The sequence below is a fragment of the Oxyura jamaicensis genome, chromosome 2 (genome assembly GCF_011077185.1).
Source record: "Oxyura jamaicensis isolate SHBP4307 breed ruddy duck chromosome 2, BPBGC_Ojam_1.0, whole genome shotgun sequence".
Taxonomy (NCBI): Eukaryota; Metazoa; Chordata; class Aves; order Anseriformes; family Anatidae; genus Oxyura; species Oxyura jamaicensis.
The window spans coordinates 68,696,273-68,714,436 of NC_048894.1; the positions used below are offsets into that span (position 1 = coordinate 68,696,273).

The following is an 18,164-nucleotide window of genomic DNA, read 5'->3' on the forward strand; positions in this document are numbered from 1 at the left end:
TTAATTTAACTTTATAATTCCTGATACAATAGCTTTTCCTTGAATACGAAGTGATGTATCACACATTTCAAACAGGGTATTCTATAATCATAGAGCTTTTTGTTACTGTTAAAACTGCAATTCAGTTTCTGAGGCAGTAAAATGCAGTGCTACATGGCAGGAATTAGAAAAGCTCTTAAAAATTAGGCTAGGAAAAATCATTTCAGCTGGAGTTGAAGTACAGAAAGCAATAGGAAAGGATTCAGAAAACATATAATAGAGAAACCTAAGTAACATACATTTTAAGGTAAAATGTCCTTGTTTAATTATATTACCGTTGTGATACCTAACTTGTCATCCCCAGGATCAATAGGCAATTATTCCTAATTTAACAAATATTCTTAACAAAAAGCCAATTGAGTCTCTCTTCTACATGTGCCTTTATTTATTTTGTTCTCAATCCCCAGCAGCTGCTCGCTACAAGAATAACAGCAGTTAAAAAAACAAATAAACAACAACAAAAAACAGTACAAAGCTGGCAAGAAAATCTCACTGTGAAAGATACAATGCTAAGTTAACAGTAATAGCATTATAGTCATCAATGGGAGAAGGGAACTATTGCTCTTCCCTCCTTTCCTGATGCTACAGAGATAAAAATCCTCGCTTCTTTTTGTGAATCAACTTTTTAGGCTCACCTAACTCCCACAAATTCAGTGGATGTCAAATGCACTTTCATTCAACCAAATAGTTGAATGAAGTTCAACTTGTAGTTGTCTTGAGTACAACCCTAAAGGACAATCCATACAAAAATATGATGTTTTTTCAATAATTCTCCATTATTTTTGGTAATGACAATAAAACATTAAGTTGCAGTGCTTTTAGCTGTGTAACTTCTAACATACTGCATCCTCATTTGCATATGCCATGTTTTAGTCAAAACAGTAGAATTTAAAATCATCTATACAAAGCTAAAAACTCAACTCTGAGAGGAGGGTTCAAGCTTTTGAAAGTGGTATTAGTTTGCTTTTTATGCTGAAATGTAACAAAAAACACATTGTTTTGCCTCATTAATTTTGTCTGTCAGCCAGGTGATAATCTTTGTTGATATTTTTGTCACTAACACTGTGTCTACTTACATGTTTCATGAAGAAACAGAAGCATCAGCGGGTATTTTTTACACAGATAGGAAAGACTTTTTTACTCCTTTGAATTCATAATAATATGCTATGCTACAAAGACATTATTGCTCCTAGCAAAAAGTAAGATGTGCACTTGTTAAAAATATTCCATATTTATTTTTTCTCCTGCAAACAAGAAACAAACAACACCTTTGTTCTGGTTAATTCCCAACCTATTGTATATAGTATAGATAAAGGGGTACCATCTTACATATGAGAAGTTAGAAACAGTCATATTGAAGAAGCCAGGTAACATTCTAGGCTAGGTTGACGATGTAAGCTAATATAATAAAGTTGGCATTTCTAAGTTAGATTGTAGTGAACAAAACCTCTTGATAATAGAACTACATTGTGTAACTTCACTTATATATTCCAGCTGAAAGACACAGGATTATGTTTGTGCAAGAGTAAACTTCCCATTTGGTACCTTGAGTTGGTCAAGAATGAGAAGTTCAAACAGGCAGCATGACAACTTTGAGCTCTTTAATACTTCCACTGCCTCTGCTTGTGATGTACAATATCTATTTCCTGGATAAACAGAGAAGTCAAGTCTCCAGAGTCTGAATCCAGTACCTTTCATAAGCCCTAACTTCATTTTTAAAAGCGATAAAAGAAAATGTAATTTGCTTTTCAGCTTTACCAGTAATCCATACGTGTTCATATTGCAGACTGCAGAAACATCTGTGAGATCAATAATAAACATCCTTCTCACAGTTCATTCTTCTGCTTTATTTAGAGAACATTCCCCAGTACATACCCTACTCCACGCTTCCCCCAGTTTGAATGATGGAATATGGGTAACAGAAATAGAAAAATGTATTATAAATGAAAAAAATGGACATTCTTTACAAAGTGGCATGAGACCTTCTGAGACAAAATCAAGCAGTATAATTTACACATTTCTGAATTAAAAAAAAAAAAAAAAAAAGTAATAGTGAGACACCAACAAGACTGCAAAATTTCAAATATGAGGGAAAATAGGGGGATAGTTGAACCAGATGATCTTGGAGGTTTTTTTCCAGGTCTTTTCCAACTTAATGATTTTATGATTCTATGACTCTATATCAGAGTCACATTTGTCAGTGTGCATTTATTCAACTCTTCCTACTCAACAGCTCCATGTTCCTCATTCCAGTTACAGCTTACTTAGCCAACCCCACTTACTGGTATGATTTGATTTCTCCTCCTACCTGCCTGTTTCCACCGAATCATTCGGGCACATTCTACTCCTTTCTGTCCAAAGTTCAAATCTTGCCTGCTATGTATTTTAACTTGCCTTCAAACTTCATGAACATGAGAGCTTTGCTGATTCTGATCTCGCTTTCGATACCTATTTCCCATCTAATAGTAGCTGGAAGAAAAAACTTAGAGAAGTAATCACTTCAGTTATAATAGTAGAGGTCACTACAGATGACACATCTAGAGAATCTGTTTATCTACTTTATCTAGAATCTACTTAATCTAGAATCTAGAATCTTCTTAAACTAAAAAATCCCAACTGACCACGTGCAAGCACAGAAATCACCATCGTCTGGCAAATGTGAAATCCCTCAGTCCACATAAACACAAACCAAGAAGCACTGGAACCTCTGAAGATGATGGCTTATTTTCCTTAAGAAAATCACTAATTCATTTCTTCAGAAACAACTATTTTGCTGAAAGGTTGGGGGAGATGGGAGAGGGGGTTGGGGGGAGGAAGGGAGGGTTGTAATATAGAGTCAATTTGAAGCATACACTTTCTATTTCATGTCTGTGAACTAATAAATTTGCTACAAAATTCAAAGGCTGATGTATTTGTCACTATTATCTGTAATACATACTGATTTACTATGCTAGCATCAAATAAATAAATAAATAAATAAATAACGTGAAGGAAAACTTTTAAAACATTACAGACATAAAGCCTTGAGTTTCCCAAATGCTACACAACAATAGATAAATATTTATGTACAATGTTAAATATTTTGCACATTGCTACTGGGAGCGCAGCATTTCCATTTTATAGCCCAGGATGATTCATAACTTGGCTTTATATGTTTTGAAGTTATATCCGGTTTATGTATTTGCACAAAATGGCCTTCAGCTACCTTTCTCACAAGCTTTTTACCTGATGTTATGTTCCCTACGTTACATTTTCTGTGTGCTTTGCAGTTATTTCCCTGTTTTGCCTTTTCGTGTGTCACTATTACACATTTTTATTATTTTCCTCCTGCGGTCTCCCAGGGGAAGATGACAAGAAGCCCCCCCGCGGAGCAAAATGCATTATGGCGGCTTTTAGGGGGGCAATTTCATCGGTGATTGATTACTTTCGTTAGAACAGCCGAGTATCAGGCAAACAACACACATGTACTATGCGCCTCTCCCCTCAGCCCCTCAGGGTCCAGGCGGGAGTTGCCAGCCGCCGCCCCAGGCGGAGGAGCGGAGAGCCGAGCGCGCATCGATGCGCTCGACGCTCGCGCCCTGCCGCCGCCATTTTCTCCGCTGAGGGAGGGAGGGAGAAGCACGGCGGCGGAGGAGGAAGAGGAGGAGGAGGAGGAGGAAGAGGAAGAAGAAGAGGAGGAAGAAGAGGAAGAAGAAGAAGAGGAGGAGGAGGAGGAGGAGGAAGAAGAAGAAGAAGAAGAAGAAGAAGAGGAGGAGGAGGAGGAAGAAGAAGAAGAAGAAGAAGAAGAAGAAGAGGAGGAGGAGGAGGAAGAAGAAGAAGAAGAGGGCGGTGGGTGCCGTTGCGTCTTCCTCTCTTTTGGCCTCTTCCCTGTTCCTGCAGGTACCGGGTGGGGCCGGGAGAGGGGCAGAAGGCGGCCATGGGCGCGGCGGTGAGGAGCGTGGAGCGGGCCGGGCCCGGCGGGGGGAAGGGATCGGGGCCGGAGCCGGGGCGTTGGGCTCCGACGCGGGTTGTGCTCCGGAGCCCCAGGTACTGGCTGCACCCGAGGGGCGTGAGGCTGTTCGGGGGAAGCCCCTGCTGGACCTGCCTCGGGATGCGGTGTTGGCAGGGTGTTTCTGACAGAGAACCGAGCTGCTGCCTGTTCTTAAAGGGTGCTTGTGCTCGCTGGGGTTAAGTAAAAATGCCTCAGCTCCTTCGTAGTGTTTATTCTGTGATGGCTACAAGTCATGAACTTTTAGGAGGCCAAAGACGTTTTGCTTTTCCAGTTACTTGCTTGTTTTCCTCCTTTTTCTTGTAATAATTACTATATATTATTTAGGTGAAGTTAAAACTAGCAGTGCATGTGATTTTTTTTTTTTTCTTTTAAAGGAATAGAGAGGTAGGAACAGAATGTATCATTGACCTAAAGACTGTTTTGTTTACACTACTACACAGGAAGAGAAAGGGAGGGGTGTGTTGTTTTACACAAGGCAGGATGGCACTATGTCACTCGGCACTTCATAAAACAGTGTCTTCTTGCGCGCTTCCTCAACAAGTGAATCACTTGAGAGGTTTTGGTAAGAACAAGGTAACATTTTTGATAGTGGCAAAAATATTGGTTTGAGGAGTCATGGTAGACTTTGGAAGAGTTCCTCTGCTGTTGTCAATGAAATTATTTGGCAGAGAGTATTTCAAGTGGCTATGTACACTTGGTGTTTATCCAGTTGCTAAATAATGTTCCTTGAAATGTTTCTTCAGTACTGTTTTATTTGTTTCATTTAGACTGTGATACAAAAGAAACAGTTGCTCTGTATCATCTTATGGATGGCCTTGGGCATGACTAAAACTAACAGTGCTGTTTGTTACTACTTTAGTGGTGGATTCAGTAAGCTCTGATAAATGAAATGAGCAGGTCATAAAAGCTGGTGTTGTCGTGGAGGAAATAATTTGCATATAAACAGTTGCAAATTCAAAACTGTTCTAATAAGTACAATTGTTACTGTCTGATCTTCCCTCTACTTCTGATCTGTGATGTTCTGTTCCTCATTCAGGTATCATACAAATAATGTCTAAAGTAGTGGCCAAAGTGGAAAACACGGGTACCAAACAGTGAGTTGTACAGTTCATCCCGCTGCTGGACTCTTGAAGCACAGCACGTGGTGGTGCGCTGTGCTGCGTGTACATCATTCTCCATGTTGAAGTTTAGGTGAAAAATGAGACTTAGATTATTTCTGCAGTTTGAGATCCTACTGAGAAAATGTGTCATTAACAAATGGTCAAGAAAGATCTGAACAGGCGGTAACGAAACTAAAAGTTCAACTGCAGTGTAAGCAATGGGTATATTGCCTTTTGCCTGGTAGTGATTTGCTCCTTGGGCTTGAAGTTTAGTCCTAACCTAGCTCACAGTTCTTTCAGCAAGAGTAGTAATTTGTATCCTGCTTTAGTCATCTCTTTCGTTAATGAAGTAACGATTGCCAAGTGCCTTTTGCAGACACCTTTGCTGTGTTTTCCGTGGTGAAGGAATGCCGTAAGCACAGGACTGAAAGGGCCTGCTTGGTAATCAAATCCAAACTTAACAGCTCCACGTAATCACTTTCATAAAAGACATCTTATAAAAAATTCAATTGTTTCATTTTTCATTTTTATTCTGTTCTAAAATGCTGATAGTTTGGGGATGCAAAAGGAATTTCTAGTGAAGTTTCATGATCAGTTCATGTCAATTTACTCTCACGCCATCACCCTTAACATTAGAATTATTTTTCCTCCTTAGTGGTGATCCCTTTATTGAAAGCAAGTCTGTTCTCTTTGCATCGGGGTTTCACTAGTTAAGCTTTGATCTAGATTCTGTTCATAAGTTGGGCTCTCTGTTCCTTCATCCTGATAACCTTGCCTGCAGTCATTCTTTAAATTCTTCTTTGAGAGGGGTAAGTGTGTGTGGTACTGTACGCAAAGGCTCACTAGCGCCTTACAGGATGACAGGGGTACTTTTCTGCCACTGCTGAAAAAACATACTTAACCTTTTCTTTTTCCTTTTTCCATTTCATGGTAACCTCATTTTGTGATTAACTAACAATCCACAAGGGTAAACTTTGTACCTCTTACTTCTGGTTTTCATCTAAGGAGCTCTGAATTTAAACAGAAATAGTTATTACAGTCCCTAAATTGTTATTACAGTCCCCAAGCTATTCTTTCAGAACTCTAATAGGAATCTTGTTCCAACATGGTAGCAGGTTGTATCAAAGAAAGGGAAACATAACCACAATGTAAGTTTTATACTAATCCGTTATTTTTTTATATTGCAATAATAAATGACCAAAGTCCATGCAGAATGCATTTACTGTACTTATTGCATGATCTGGTTTTCATATACTAGCATACTTTCCATTTTAAGATGGTTGGAAGAGTAATTTTCATAGATGTGTGATGAAAAGTATTTTTGAGCTGGGGATCATAACCCACTATGTAGTTGAGACCAATATAATTTAATTTCTGTCTGCTGACTGAACTAGATTCACAGCTATCCTTAAAAATCTTGGGACTACTGACTGACCAGTGTGTTTGTCTTGAGGCTGAAAAGGAACAAAGTTTCAAAAGTCATACTCAGTACTGAACTAGAGGAATTATTAGCCTTGCAGTAAGCTGCTAAATTTCTTATCCAGACTCACCTAATTTTGTTTCCTATTTCACATGGAAGTGGCTACATCTGGTTAATATTAAAGGGATTGCCATACCATATACCTTATCAGATAATGAGATTCATTTTTTGAGACTGGCTTCTTAACCTTGTTTTCATCTTGAAGTTCTTTTCCTCAGAAACAGTAAATAGTGAGAAATAGTGAATAGTGAAAATGAGAGGGTAACTTCTTTCACTTCAACACTTCTAACCAGTCACAGGCTCAAGTCTCTAGTTTTTAGAAAACCTTCACAGGCCCTGGGCTAGTGTGGTATATTTCACTGTAGAAATAAACTAGGCAGAGCTGCAGTGCCTCCACACCAGTATTTTCACTGGGCTTAGATCTTGGGGATCATTCCTCTCCCATGTGGTCACTCCTATGAGTGCTGGCATAAAAGGGCTGTTTGGAGCTGTTGGGGAACTGAGGCTAATTTTCTGTTGCTGTCTTTTTTTTTTTTTCTGTAAAGTGTAATAATACTACTTTACACATAAAGCAAAAATGCTTTCAAAAGTGTTGAGAAGCAACACTTTTAATAATATAAGTCTTGGACATTAGAAAAGATAAGTAAAGCCTGCAAATAAAATTAACCAAGCAAAACTCTTAATCCTTGGTATTATCTATATAAATTCCACATTTGTTTACTATTATTGTTGGAAGATGGCATGTTGTGTCTGTCTTGTCTGATTCTAGCGTTTCTTTTCAGCTTGCAGACAGAGAACACAAGGAAAAAGAACAGAAAGAAGATAGCAGCAGCACCGAATGCAGCGAACAAGGAGTCATGGATCTGAAATTCACTTCATCAAGAAAATACATTTCTATCAGTGTACCTTCCAAATCTCAAACTATGTCACCTCATATCAAATCAGTAGATGATGTTGTAGTTCTTGGTGTCAATCTTAGCAAATTTAACAAACCTACTCAATTTTTCATCTGTGTTTCTGGAGTTTTTATGTTTTATCTAATCTATGGATATTTACAGGTAAATGTTACGAACTCGTCTAATGCTACTTTCCTTTTTCTTTAATTTTCAATACAGTAGTAAGAGTATTTATTTTAGTCCATGTAGACATCTAAAATATTGACTGTAACGTGAAGCTTTTAGAATTGTAAGATTAGTAAGCCGTTGTATAATATAAGATTCTACCACAGGTAATGTGGCTATGAGGTTTGGTTCAGTTCACTTTGATAACTTGCTTTTTTACCTCTGTCTAGGGCACACTGTGCTATACAAGTGTTTTAATGTGTATTTTTGTATGTGACTTCATAGTCTTCTGAAAAAAAAAAAATAGAATGGTACAGACAGGCATGCAAGTCTCCACTAGAGTTGAAACCTCCATATTCACCTGAGTTCTTTGAGTGTAGCAAAGTAATAATAGTCTGTTTTCTTTGTATTTTCTTTAGTACAGGGCTGAAACAGACTATGGTGTTTGTTAAGTGTAAGCCTGATCTTTGGGCAAATGCTAGATTATGTTGTTTTAGTTAAGAATTTCTTTTACTGCCAACCTTTTTGCTCTTATCTGGACAAGTTACATTTCTGTTCCTTTCTTTGGAAGTTTAGATGAGTCTTTTCAATAAAGCAGTGATTAAAAAATATTTTCAAATAATCACATTTCCAGTGTAATTTTCAAAAACAGCTTAAAGAGTTTAAATGGAAAATGATCACTTCCAAATAGTAAGTGTTTATAACAGAAACCAGAACAGAATCTCTAGAAGGAAAATACTAAGCAGCTTTTTTTACTATAAAGTTCTTCTGCCCTTTCTAACTGACACACATACATAATGCATGTATTTTTCCATAGCAAATTATTCTACTTTTAAATATCCCTAAAACCTACAAATTTATAAGCTCACAAAAGCTATTTAATTTAGGCACTCAAAATTTTAGGTCCACATTTATAAGAGATGAAAATTACTAGTAAATATGTCTCTTAGAGAAAGCTTGAATTTAATTTATTGTGAGTTATTTACAATTTCCAGCAAATAGTGTTTCTGTAAGTAAATGAACTGAAAAACAGACAGAAAATCATCTATATTTTGTGATAAATATTCATGGATCAAATGTATTCCCCTCCCTCAATAAATCAATTTATTATTTTCAGTAGATTTATACCAGCAGTAAATTTTCTCATATTTTGGAGAAACTAAATTGTCTTTTTCAGTACTTTGCAAGTAATATATGATAGCTGAATTCTAGTTAATAACTGACAGGTACAAAGGCTAGATTTGCATGTACATGAAGAAAAATGTGTTGACTTTAATGTTTGGTGTATGTATGTGACATGGGTTTTTGTTTTTATAGGAATTGATATTTTCTGTGGAAGGTTTTAAACCTTTTGGTTGGTATCTCACTTTAGTGCAGTTTGGATTTTATTCAATTTTTGGACTAATTGAATTGCAGTTGATTCAGGACAAAAGGAGAAGGTATGTGTTTTTTCCAAACATTTGCATGCTATCCATCAACAAGAAAATATTTTGATATTTATGGTAAATTTCTGTTGATTGAATGTAAAATTTGTGAGGTATTGGTAGCAGATCTGTAGTAAAAAATAATAATAATAATAATCTGGATTTACGAGACAATGTTAGAAAGTATTTCACAAGTACCCACTTAGGCTTCAGACCTGCAAACCGTCTTGTTGACTGTCTTTATCACGTTGTTCTGCTTATGGAGTGTGTTTTGTCTCTAAGGTAGTTGATATAGACTGAGTCTTGTTTGTGCTGCTTCTTTTTATTATGTCTAGAAGGCCCCAAGTGCACTTCACGGCACTTGAATCTTTTTCTCACCCAAATACCTTTTCCTCAGACTTTGTCTCCTCCTAACCAACAGGTTCCTCTGAAATGCTATGCATGTTGGAGAGTGTTAAGGCTCTGCTTTCTGCCACATGGCATTCACATTTTTTTTGAAAGAATGTGTCATCCTGCCATGAAACTGTTCTTTCTTCACTGCAGTCAACCAAGCAGATTCTTGCTGTCTTGAATCCTAAAGATACGGGGTAGTTCCTTCTGACTCAGTGTGGCTGTTTTGTGCCTTCCTGCCCTAATACAGCCTTTGCAAGCTATATTGAGGCATTCTGGAAGTTTGGAGGGAGGTCATTGTGGTGTACACACATTTTAAAATTCATTGATGCTTTATTTCCTAGTTGAGCTTAACCTGTTTTGCGTACTTGTAGTTAGCATCAGCTGACTTCTCATACACAGATTTTAGGTAATAGATTCCTTTCCGATGTAACTTTGAGAATCTTTTGTTATTACTTTAAACAATGACAGCTAATATTTCAACCTATCTGTCTTTTGGAGATGCATCAGATAATGTGTAAGCTGCCTGTTAGGCATTATGTAACTAGCAACTATTTTGGTAATTAAATCTAAAACTATTGCTTATAGTACATGGTACAGTAAATAAGTTATGTTGGAAATGTAGATTTTTAGTATTATCTATATTTTATTTTCTGTAATAGGAATACTTTTGTAGACATTAAAAATCTATTGCCTCATTTTTATGCTGAATCTCTCAAATTTTATTATACAATTTTTTTTTTTGCATGCCTGCATCACAGTATGAGTTACGGGTAAGACAGGGTTACCACAAGACAACATCTTATGTTAATTGTAGAATATCCTGAGTTGGAAGGGACCCATAAGAATCATCAAGTCCAACTATAATTGTGGCTTTGAGTACACACAAAAAATAGTTGAACATATGCACAGCAATAACTGTCTAAAAAAAAAAAATCATAGCGCCATAAGAATTTCTGGTGGATCATTTGTTGTCAGGTGATGACTTCATCAAACTGCAAACAGTACATGTGAAAAAGTTTGAATCCCCCTGTTTATGGTATCTGAATGACTTATCTCTTTTTTCTGTTGAGTTTTAAAAAACAATGGGAATTTTTTTCTGCTTTCTTCATTCTAAAGCTGTCAATGTTCACATGAAAATTTCAACAAAAAATCGTCACAGTGACTGTGGCAAGACTTAAGATTCAGGGTATCTAGGTATACCAACCTTTTGCGTTTGCTTTGACAAATAACCTAAAGCCTTTGTCTCAATTACTCTGTAGGTCTTTAATTTTCTGAGAGAGTATTATTTCTTCAATACTTCGTGAGCAATTAATATTTGTTTTGCGTTTAAACACAATTTATTAGCAGTAATTGAAAGAAATTAACTTTAAATGAGTCATTTATGTGTTTTTATTTTTTTATGGAATGAGAATCACTAAGAAAAATTATCAAGCTGTATTAGGAACATATTCCTTTACCTAAATTTTCCAAGCTAAATCTCTTCTAGATGTGTCTGTAATACCAAGATTTGTATGTTTATATTTTGTAGAATTCCTGGCAAAACCTACATGATAATAGCATTTTTAACAGTGGGAACAATGGGTTTGTCAAATACCTCTTTAGGATATCTGAATTATCCTACTCAAGTCATCTTCAAGTGCTGTAAACTGATTCCAGTTATGGTAGGCGGGGTTTTTATACAAGGTAAGTGTTTGTCTTGCTGTTAGATTATTTATTTTTGGGAGACAATACTGTTTGGAATCCTGTACTTTAAATCCCACTGAGGTTCTTGACTAGGGAGGAGCAGGTAGCATTTCTTCTATAGAAGGAAAAATGTGAATTTCTAAAGCATCTACTCAGAAAATGTGGTCAAAAAAGCTACGGGTTACTTGCAAAGCTTCAGTTTTATATAGACTTTGTTAATTTTCAAGTAATATTGTAATATTTCAAGTAACATTTTCTAAATAAAAGCACTTCATAAATGAACAAGTTTCAATGCTGAAATGGAAAAATCTAGTCACAATAATTTGTGAAGGAATTCACCACTCTTTGTTTGAAAAGTTTGATTTTTGTTAAGAGCTTGGTGTTGTTTTTCCTAGTTCGTATGCTTAATTGGAAGTATATCCGACTTCAGTTGGCCTTGGGTAATTCTAGAGTTATAGTTAGTATCTGAAGAACAGAAAAAGGGTTCTGGGGAACACCAGATAAAGACTGTAGATATGTGAATAAACTTCAGAGTTTCTAGAGCTTGTAGGTTAAAGTATATTATGAGTCTTTATGTACCAAACAATAAGAAAGTCATTAAAACTCTGAATATGAACGTATTATGGAACAAAATCAAGAAAGATGTGTGTGTTTGTTTCAACCTCCTAGTTGCAATAGAAAACTGGATTTGTATAGGACTGTGGGCCAGCATATACATTTTTCTTTCAGAAAAGAACATTTATTCAGGCTTGACAACTTCACAAGCTTACATATATGCATACAGTATTTATCATATATTGAATCTTTTTGTGTTATTTGAATTCCCTTAACTGGTACTCCCATGAAACTTCACAAAGCTGTAAATTTTATAGTAGTAGTCTATTATCAGAAGCTGTGATTTTTATTTTTTCAGTTAAAACTTTCAGTTTTAAAAAAAAAAAAAAGAGGCTTATATTGAAAGTATTGCTCCTAGAAGAGGAATATTATTTAAAACAAGACATCAATACTCCTGCTTCTTTCATTTCCCTTTCTTTCTCCACCTCCTTTCTTTGCATCTTTTCTCTCACAAACTCGAAGACAGTTTAGGGTTTTAAAACTTCCAGATAATCTATTAATGTTTGGGAATGTCTTCTCTCTAACGAAAAAAAGCAGACAAAGTCTCCTGCATAAGAGAAAACTTAAGAGTAACATCACAGTTGTCCTGAACTTGCTGAGATGGTGATTTGTCAGGGAGAATGTGCTTTCTGTCATTAGGTTTAAAATTAAAGTTGACCACCAGAATCAGCTAGTATCTGTTAAGCTCCTTCTCCGTGTTAGAAACTGCTGCTACTGAAGAAACTGATTCCAGTCACAAAAGGCCAGAACATAAAGTCATCTGCTGAAGTAAAAGACAGATGTTAGAACAACTTTTCCCTTGCTTTCTAGGCTGCTGACAGGATAAACGCCAAATGGTTAGAGTATTACAGTCTCATGTTGTTTTTATTGCTTTTGTAGGAAAACGTTACAATATTGCAGATGTGTCTGCTGCCCTGTGTATGAGTCTTGGATTAATATGGTTTACTTTAGCTGACAGCACAGTTGCACCAAACTTCAATTTGACAGGTAAAGATATATCTTCTAGTTTATTAAAATGCATATTTTTTTCTACTGCAAATGTACCGTAAAAGTTGTAAGAGTTCTTGGTGTAGTGTCTCATATCAAACTGAAAACACAGGTTTGGTTTCATTTGCACTAGCAGAACAGTATCTGTGGCAGTAGAAGTGTTTATTTTAAGCCTTAGTTTTTAGTTTCTTAAAACTTCTGGAAATACCGCCCTTTAGGATGAAATATTACAAGCTTGTCCTTAAATATTTACTGCCCAGTAGATAAGTAAAAATCAGTATTAGAAAATACAGTCTGACCATTTTAAAACTTGAAAAGATTCTTTTATAGTTGAAACTTCCAGTCTTTTTCCATTTCACAACCATTTGCTTTGTATTTTTTGATGATCTCACTTAGATTTACTATAGGTCTTATTTAGAGTACCCATACTCTAACTTTTCTGTACTACATAAAATCAGAAATAAAATATTTTAACCCCCTTGGGTTTAAAAATTTGAGTTTCTATCTCAAATGACAGGAGAACTGGTTATTCCTAAAAGGCATTTTATGTACTTGGTCAGTGTTTGTATTAATACTGAACCTTGAAAAACATTTGAATAATCAACTTTTAGTGGGGTGAGTTATAATAACTTTTATGAGAAACATTCAGTGTTAAACCTTTATTTCTCGATAGTAGAGGTATGCTTCTGTAAGTTTAGTGAACAAATTCCTGGATTTAAAAAAAAAACAAACTTTGTCCTCACAGAATTTTATTTCATCTATTGTTACTAATGATCAAATGGAAAGGGCTTCTGATGTTGTCTAAACTCTGTATTTTTTTTGCCTTGCTCATAAATTAGTTCTCATGCTGTTCAGTATAATCCAGTGAAGTATATAACACTGTGCATTGATGTGTTGGCAGTGTAAATGGGTGGGTGCTTGAGCCAAATACACATATTAGGATTTTAGAAGATGGTATACGTATGATTATATGCTAGTGTTTTCTGATATATAGGCATGTTACCTTTACACCTATTTTTAGACTATTCCTGTTAAGTACACTCACATGTTGATATATTCTCTTTGTAAAATATGAATTATTTTAAATATATGCTGTGACTTAATCTGAAAAGATTTGAAAAGTTTCTTCTTAAACTGAATGGGATAGGGTAAAGTGCACCAAATGTAGCAAAATCCTGATGCCCACGAAGATTGCCAATGCAAGATAAAAACCTTTAAATATCTTCAGAGAATAAACAGTGTCTTTCATTATCACTTTCAATATCAGTTTATTCTGTATGTTTCAAACAAATTTGTATATATTGAATCTTAGAGCACTATTGTTTGGAGGATATTAGTTCTGTGAAATTAGAGTGTAGTTCTAGAATTCGAAAGTCTGGATCTTCCCTTTGGAAGGCGATTCAAAATTCTGCTTCTCTGCACCTTCTGGGGAGGTACTTTCTCCATTTCTCTGTTCCCTGTTACCCTTGTTATTTTATTCTGTGCCACTTAATATAATCAGGAAAAAAAAGTTTCCTAATGGAAAAGCTGAAGGTTTTCCTTTTCTTGGATGAATTAAGGAACTAGATGGTCCCTTCCTTCAAGAAATGTACTGATTTTTAGTATTGAAGCAATATATATCTGATGAAGTGTAAAACCAGTGATAAGAATTATATTAAAAAAAAAAAATGCTTACTCTGCAAAATGACATTCTTTTGAATAATAACCCTTTTAAATGTAAATCACAAGATAAGAACCTAAACCGGAGAGGTAAACATTTATTTTCTATCCTCATAGAGGAAACAGCATTAACAAAGTTTTTGAGGATATTAAAACTTTTAAAAGCATAGCAGCAAAGTACATGTTAAACTTCAAAATGATTATTTTCTAAAATTACATGTTTGTTACTGCCTACTTACTACCCCCTAAATTTCTGAGTTTGTTATAGTATGCACACTTACGTAGAACTTTTACCATGCGGACTAGTATGATTCTAGCATGATTTCGTAGCATTTCATAGAACTTCTATCAACCTGCTTGCTAAAGACAAAACTTTTTACATATCATAGTTACAAGAAAACAGAGCTGTGCTGAAAAGTCAAACAACACAGTCCTTGCTGTCCAATGTAAATACTAAAAATGAGCAGACATAACAGTTTTGCCCATATCATGCCTTCAAGAATTTTACAAGTCTTTTTTTTTCTTTTTCCTGCTATTGAAATCCAACCTCACTATTGCTGGGTCAAAAAAAGGAATCTACACAGGTTTTGTTTGCATATGAAAGAGTTCAGCAAAGAAAAGAGAAACTGTCTTCTGCCAGAACAGGTACCTATTTGTAACTAAGGAAGAAGTATATTTTTTTTTTTTCAAGATGGAGTTGGTAATAAGAGTGCAAAACATCCCTTAGCATTATTAAATTGGAGAAGTGATGGTAGATATCCTAAATAGTTATAAAAAATATAGGACCTTCAAAAAAGAGAAACCAGAAGGGAAGAGTGTCCAGAAGGAGGTGATCTTGAAACATTGGTGCTATTGAAGCTTCCGCTGTTCTGGCATTACAGGTATAAAGAAGTTAACTATCTTCAGCAAAGAGTAAAAACATTATTTGTGTGCACATTCCTGTACCTTAGACCATATGTTTGTGTGCAGTCTAGCCTTTTGCAGACTGAGGTGTTTTGTCCTTAGTTTCACTGTTGCTTATTGCTTGGTTACCTACCTCTAGAAGATGGAGTATTGAAGAGATCTCAAGGGGCTGATAAGCTCTGAACGACTTACTCATCTTTAACACACTTGCATGGTGAGGCTTGCAAATGTGAGAATGTGTTATTGAGGAAGCTATTTAAGTGTGCAGTAGCTTACTAATGTATACCTAGGGTTAGTATTGTAATGTCTTCAAGCATGCCATTAATAGGGTAAAATACCTATATGATGTGGTGCTGTTGAAGCATGATCTACAGGTTTCATCTCTTTCAGAAGTAACTTAGGACCAGTTCTTCCAATCTTTTTTACTCATGCTTTCCATATTACACAATGTTACTGCTCTCATTCATGTTTTGCTGCTGCTTCTTGGCAGGTGCAACGCTGTCACAAGTGGAACAATTTCTCTCTTTGTACCCCAAAAAGCACATGTAGTATTAACGTGTATCTTGTCCCAATATGTCTCTCTTCCATGTGCACTTACCCTTCAGATTCCAGATAACTTTTATCGCATCAGTCCAATACTGAACTCATAAATTTGTCCTGTGGTGTGCCTTGGCCATTAAGCACTGCTTGGAAGTGGCATGAATGAGAGTACAGATGGAGATGTGCTTGATTACTGTATGGAAGTGATCTGCAGCAAAACTGTTGGTCAGATGGAGTTACTGTACCTTTGGATCGGAGCTGAATCCATGTGGTTAATATCTCTAAACTGTGGTCTTTAGCATAACCAGTACTATTCTGGTTGTCATGTCATTTCTGTTCACTCATGCTTTTTCTAGTGCATGATAACTAGAATAATGAATTGTTGTCCACACAGTTTTCTGTGTTGTTTCAGTTTAATATGTCTAGCATGGAAAAGGAAATGGTTCCCAAACTAAAAATGCAGGTTTGGAAGTTTGCATATATCCAGAAGTTTACCAAGGAGATACAACCTTAAAGTACACTGGTCTTTTTTTTTTTTTTTTTAAGTAAAATCTTTCAATTCTGAAAATTCTAGGAAGTTGGATTTTTCTTCTCTGTCAGGAGCTTATACGCCATTTGGTCCATCGGAATACCTATTTTGAGACCTCTGAATTTAAGAGCATAATCTTAGGAAGATAAAATGGTGCTTCTTTCGAGTCTTCCACTCCTTATTCTTCTGACACTCAGGTTTATTTCAGGGACCAAGACAAGGACAGGCAATAAACATGATTTTGGTGCCTGATACTTTCTGTGCTGCAGGTTTATATAGTCTTAGAGAAGTGGTATTTCAACCTGTGTGCATCATTAATTTCCTACTCTTGCAACATTAAATGTAACAGTTACTACAGTCATGAGAGAATTGAAGTTTAGAGGTTGAGAAATGAATTGTGACTGCCATAAATAGAGAGTTATTAATTTTTGTTACTGGAAAGCTGATTACATTATTGAATCTGTAGTGACTTTGTTCTGACCAAGTGTGTTAATGTTAAAACTATGGATTTTATACATAAACAGTACTTTTTTTTTTTTTTTTTAAAAAAAGTGTTTCAGTAATGAAAGGTTTTCACTGAATTCTTTTACATTTGTTTTACCACTACATCCAACACTTCTATTTTACTTTTTCCAGGGAAAATCGTATAGACTAACTGCTAAAAAAAAGAATGTTAGCTGGTTATTTATTTAGGTATTTTTGAATCAAGATAAGTACAATTGACATTCTTTTACTCTTGTTACTACATAGAACTACACCTTGCTTCTTTCTAGTAATGGTCAGGTATTCCCATCAAGCCTAGAGACAAGCGTGGTTCAGGACTTAACTCATGGGAGAAATGGGAGTGGACACTGCTTTATAGATTGTTAAAACTTATACTAGCATAATGAAGTGGTTCTACTGATGTTTAGAATGATACAAATATTTATTACTATTCTATTCCTGAGAGTTTTCAGGATAAGTACAGTGTTTTTTGTCACTGCTCTGTTTTGCTGATAAATACTCTCAACAGGTTTTTTTATTTTTTTCCTTATATTAGGTGTGATCCTAATATCCTTTGCCCTCTGTGCAGATGCGGTTATAGGAAATGTACAGGAAAAAGCTATGAAGTTGCACAATGGTTCTAATTCTGAAATGGTAAATACCTGATTTTAATTTAGTGTTCTGTCACACACACTTTAAAAGTATTTAAGTAGTCAAATTGATAATGCTTTTGGGTGGGGTGCAGGGGGGGATAAAAGCCTGAATTAATACAGACTTTAAAATCCTTTGCAATTTTAAAATAACATGTTCTATCACAGGCAACACATCCAATGACGAAGTAGGAAACTCATTCTGTTTTTCTCTTTCATTCTCATTCATATATTCTCATGTGAATAATGACTCTTGGTGTATTCTTTTTTTCCTTCTGTTTTTGATTTCTGTTTTTTTGTTATGTTTTGTTTCTAACCTTTCAGGGTGCTGCTTTTTGGGGTATGCATTTGCAAATGTATAGTGCAGCTACAAAAACACATTTCTAGCAGCATTTTTTTTACATAGAGGGAAGAGTCTACCCTGCAGGCCTGAAATCAATGGTTTGTTTTCTATATAATCATGCACTTAATCTCTAAAAAATGTACAGTTCTGGTATAGATGAATGTCTGTTACACGAACACATAGCTTTTACTATTTGATAGACTTATGATTCTAGAGCGTTCTACCATTTGAGAGGAAGCCTTTTGTGGAGCTTGTTCTGTTGAAATCAATAAAACTTTGACTTT

At 35.6% G+C, this 18,164-nt stretch overlaps 1 protein-coding gene across 6 annotated transcripts in view; it reads left to right on the top strand.

Annotated features, from left to right (window-relative positions):
- The first annotated feature begins 3,627 nt into the window (after window positions 1-3,627).
- The window catches only part of SLC35B3 (solute carrier family 35 member B3), a 23,561-nt gene continuing 9,024 nt past the window's right edge, over window positions 3,628-18,164 (top strand). The window contains exons 1-7 of one of the 6 annotated variants that reach the window (XM_035317352.1): window positions 3,628-3,691; window positions 3,841-3,925; window positions 7,393-7,668; window positions 8,989-9,110; window positions 11,017-11,171; window positions 12,666-12,773; window positions 17,444-17,541. In XM_035317352.1, coding sequence (XP_035173243.1) covers window positions 7,468-7,668; window positions 8,989-9,110; window positions 11,017-11,171; window positions 12,666-12,773; window positions 17,444-17,541 — 684 coding nt within the window. In that variant the 5' untranslated portion in view covers window positions 3,628-3,691; window positions 3,841-3,925; window positions 7,393-7,467. Of the gene's footprint in view, window positions 3,692-3,840; window positions 3,968-7,392; window positions 7,669-8,988; window positions 9,111-11,016; window positions 11,172-12,665; window positions 12,774-17,443; window positions 17,542-18,164 lie in introns of those variants that run through there. The other 5 variants (XM_035317351.1, XM_035317353.1, XM_035317355.1 and 2 more) reach the window with 5 other exon arrangements.